The sequence below is a fragment of the Pseudozyma flocculosa genome (genome assembly GCF_000417875.1).
Source record: "Pseudozyma flocculosa PF-1 unplaced genomic scaffold scaffold00007, whole genome shotgun sequence".
Lineage (NCBI taxonomy): Eukaryota > Fungi > Basidiomycota > Ustilaginomycetes > Ustilaginales > Ustilaginaceae > Pseudozyma > Pseudozyma flocculosa.
The window spans coordinates 907,083-908,937 of record NW_006920875.1 but is presented as its reverse complement, the minus strand read 5'-3'; the positions used below and the strand labels follow the sequence as shown (position 1 = coordinate 908,937).

General features: G+C 67.5%; 1 protein-coding gene across 1 annotated transcript in view; it reads left to right on the top strand.

Moving 5' to 3' along the window:
- Positions 1-1,279: 1,279 nt before the first annotated feature.
- Positions 1,280-1,855, top strand: part of PFL1_02689 (uncharacterized protein) — a gene marked incomplete at both ends in the record, with an annotated part of 6,386 nt that continues 5,810 nt past the window's right edge. The window contains one exon of the mRNA XM_007880203.1: positions 1,280-1,808. Within this exon, the coding sequence (XP_007878394.1) occupies positions 1,280-1,808 (529 nt within the window). The remainder of the gene's footprint in view (positions 1,809-1,855) is intronic.

Here is a 1,855-nt window from a genome sequence, read left to right as displayed (position 1 = left end):
ATAGCATACATTATACGAAGTTATACTAAGGCAAAGCGGCCATCTCTCAGCAGCAGCAGCCAGCAGCAGCAGCAGCGAGGCGGCGCGGCGGCGGCGGCGCAGCAGAGCCAAGCGCACGCAGCAGCAGCAACAGCAGGAGCAGCAGCAGCAGCAAGCGCAGCGCCATCCATCTCCGCCGGCGGCGTTCCTTTGGCACGCCCGCTCGCCTCCTCCTTCGCCATCATCGTCTCGCAATCTTTCCGTCGTCTCATCATCATCCCCCGCCTTGGCCCTTGCCGCCGCTTCCCACCGCCGGTCGACCTCCTGGCTTCATCGATCCCCTCGTCGTCCCTGTTCGTCCCTCCGTGCCGCCTTTCGACTCTCGCCATCGGCATCCCTTCGACCGCTTGGCCGTCATCTTGGGTTCGACGCCTCCTCTTCGACGTCGCAGCGGCTTTCAGCACGGGCGAGAGCGATTGCCGGTGTAGCATCAGCCGCCATCGCCGCCACTCTTCTTCGAGATCGCTGCCTCGTCTGCACCGCTGTGTTCTCGCATTTTTCTCTTCCTTCGATCCCCCTCCCCCGTCACTCGGCACCAGCAGCGGCGTACGGACATCTCTCGCCATATCCGTCTGCCCAGTCCCACCTCAGGTTGCAAGGCCTGTCCGCCGTTATCCCTGGACCCGTCCCATCCGCCTTGCTCCTTTGACCCTAGAGATCCGCCTCGCCTCACATCGGAACGCCTGCCTCTGTGGTGACGGCTGACTCGCTGCCGCGTACCCCGTCTCTGCCGCGCCTGGTCGATACACTTCGAGACGTAGAAGTCGTCGCTGGACGCGGGTCACTGCGACCATCGCCGCGACTGATCTTTCGAGCGGCCCGTCACGGCAGACCGTCCAACGAACGCGCTCACCCAGCTCGGACCATTGCGCGCCCCCACCCGTCGCCGGTTACCGCCCTGCGCTGAGCTCGCTCGTTTTGGCCGCGCTCTCGCATCGACACACAGTAGCTGATCGGCTGCCTCCGGTATTGACAGTCGATCGCGTCGCTCCGTCGGCACTCTCTCGGCATCCGTGCTCGCCCGCACTGCCCAGCCCCTCCGTTCGGCTCTCGCTCGGTCTGATCCCGGCTGCAGCCAGGCCGCAGACGACGGTGAAGACGACCACGAAGACGACGACAAAGTCACCCACGGCGCTCTGTCTGCTGCCTGGAGATGGGCCTGAACCCCGCCAGCCCCTCGACAGCAACAGCAGCAACAGCCGCCGTTCCGAATCCGCCGCCATCTCAGCGGCCCGACAGCATGCTCCACGCACGCCAGGCGAGCGGGCCAGGCTCCACCGACGCGATGGAGGTCTATGATCGCTACCAGGGCGGTCACCATGGCGAGCCGGAACGGACGGTGGGCGCCGGCTTCCTCGCCAACGGAGCCGTGCCGCCGAGTGCCACAACCGCTCCTGCGGCAGATGCCTCCCGTGACCACGGCCTGATCAGCGTGCCAGAGGACTCGCAGCTCACTACTGCGACGGCCGCGGCCTCTAGCCCTCTGGCCGCCTCCGACGTCTTTGGGAGCCCGACACCGGCCTCGCCGCTCGCACCCGACCAACGCGGGCCCGACTCGGCATCGCCCTCCAAACCCCACTTTGGCCTCGTCCAGGCGGCCGGCCGACCCGAACTCGAGGCGCGGCGGCTGTCGGACATGTCGAAGCCGTTGCCGACCTTGCCCGCTGCCGCAGCTGCCGAGCAGCTGCACCTTCCCGCTCTGGACCCGAGCTCTGGTGGCGCGGTGCTGCCGGATCGCAGCGCGGTGCACGGCAGCCTCGTTGACGCGCGTGGCGCCGGCGTCATGGCCACGGCGCCGCTCCCGGCGGCGGCGCTG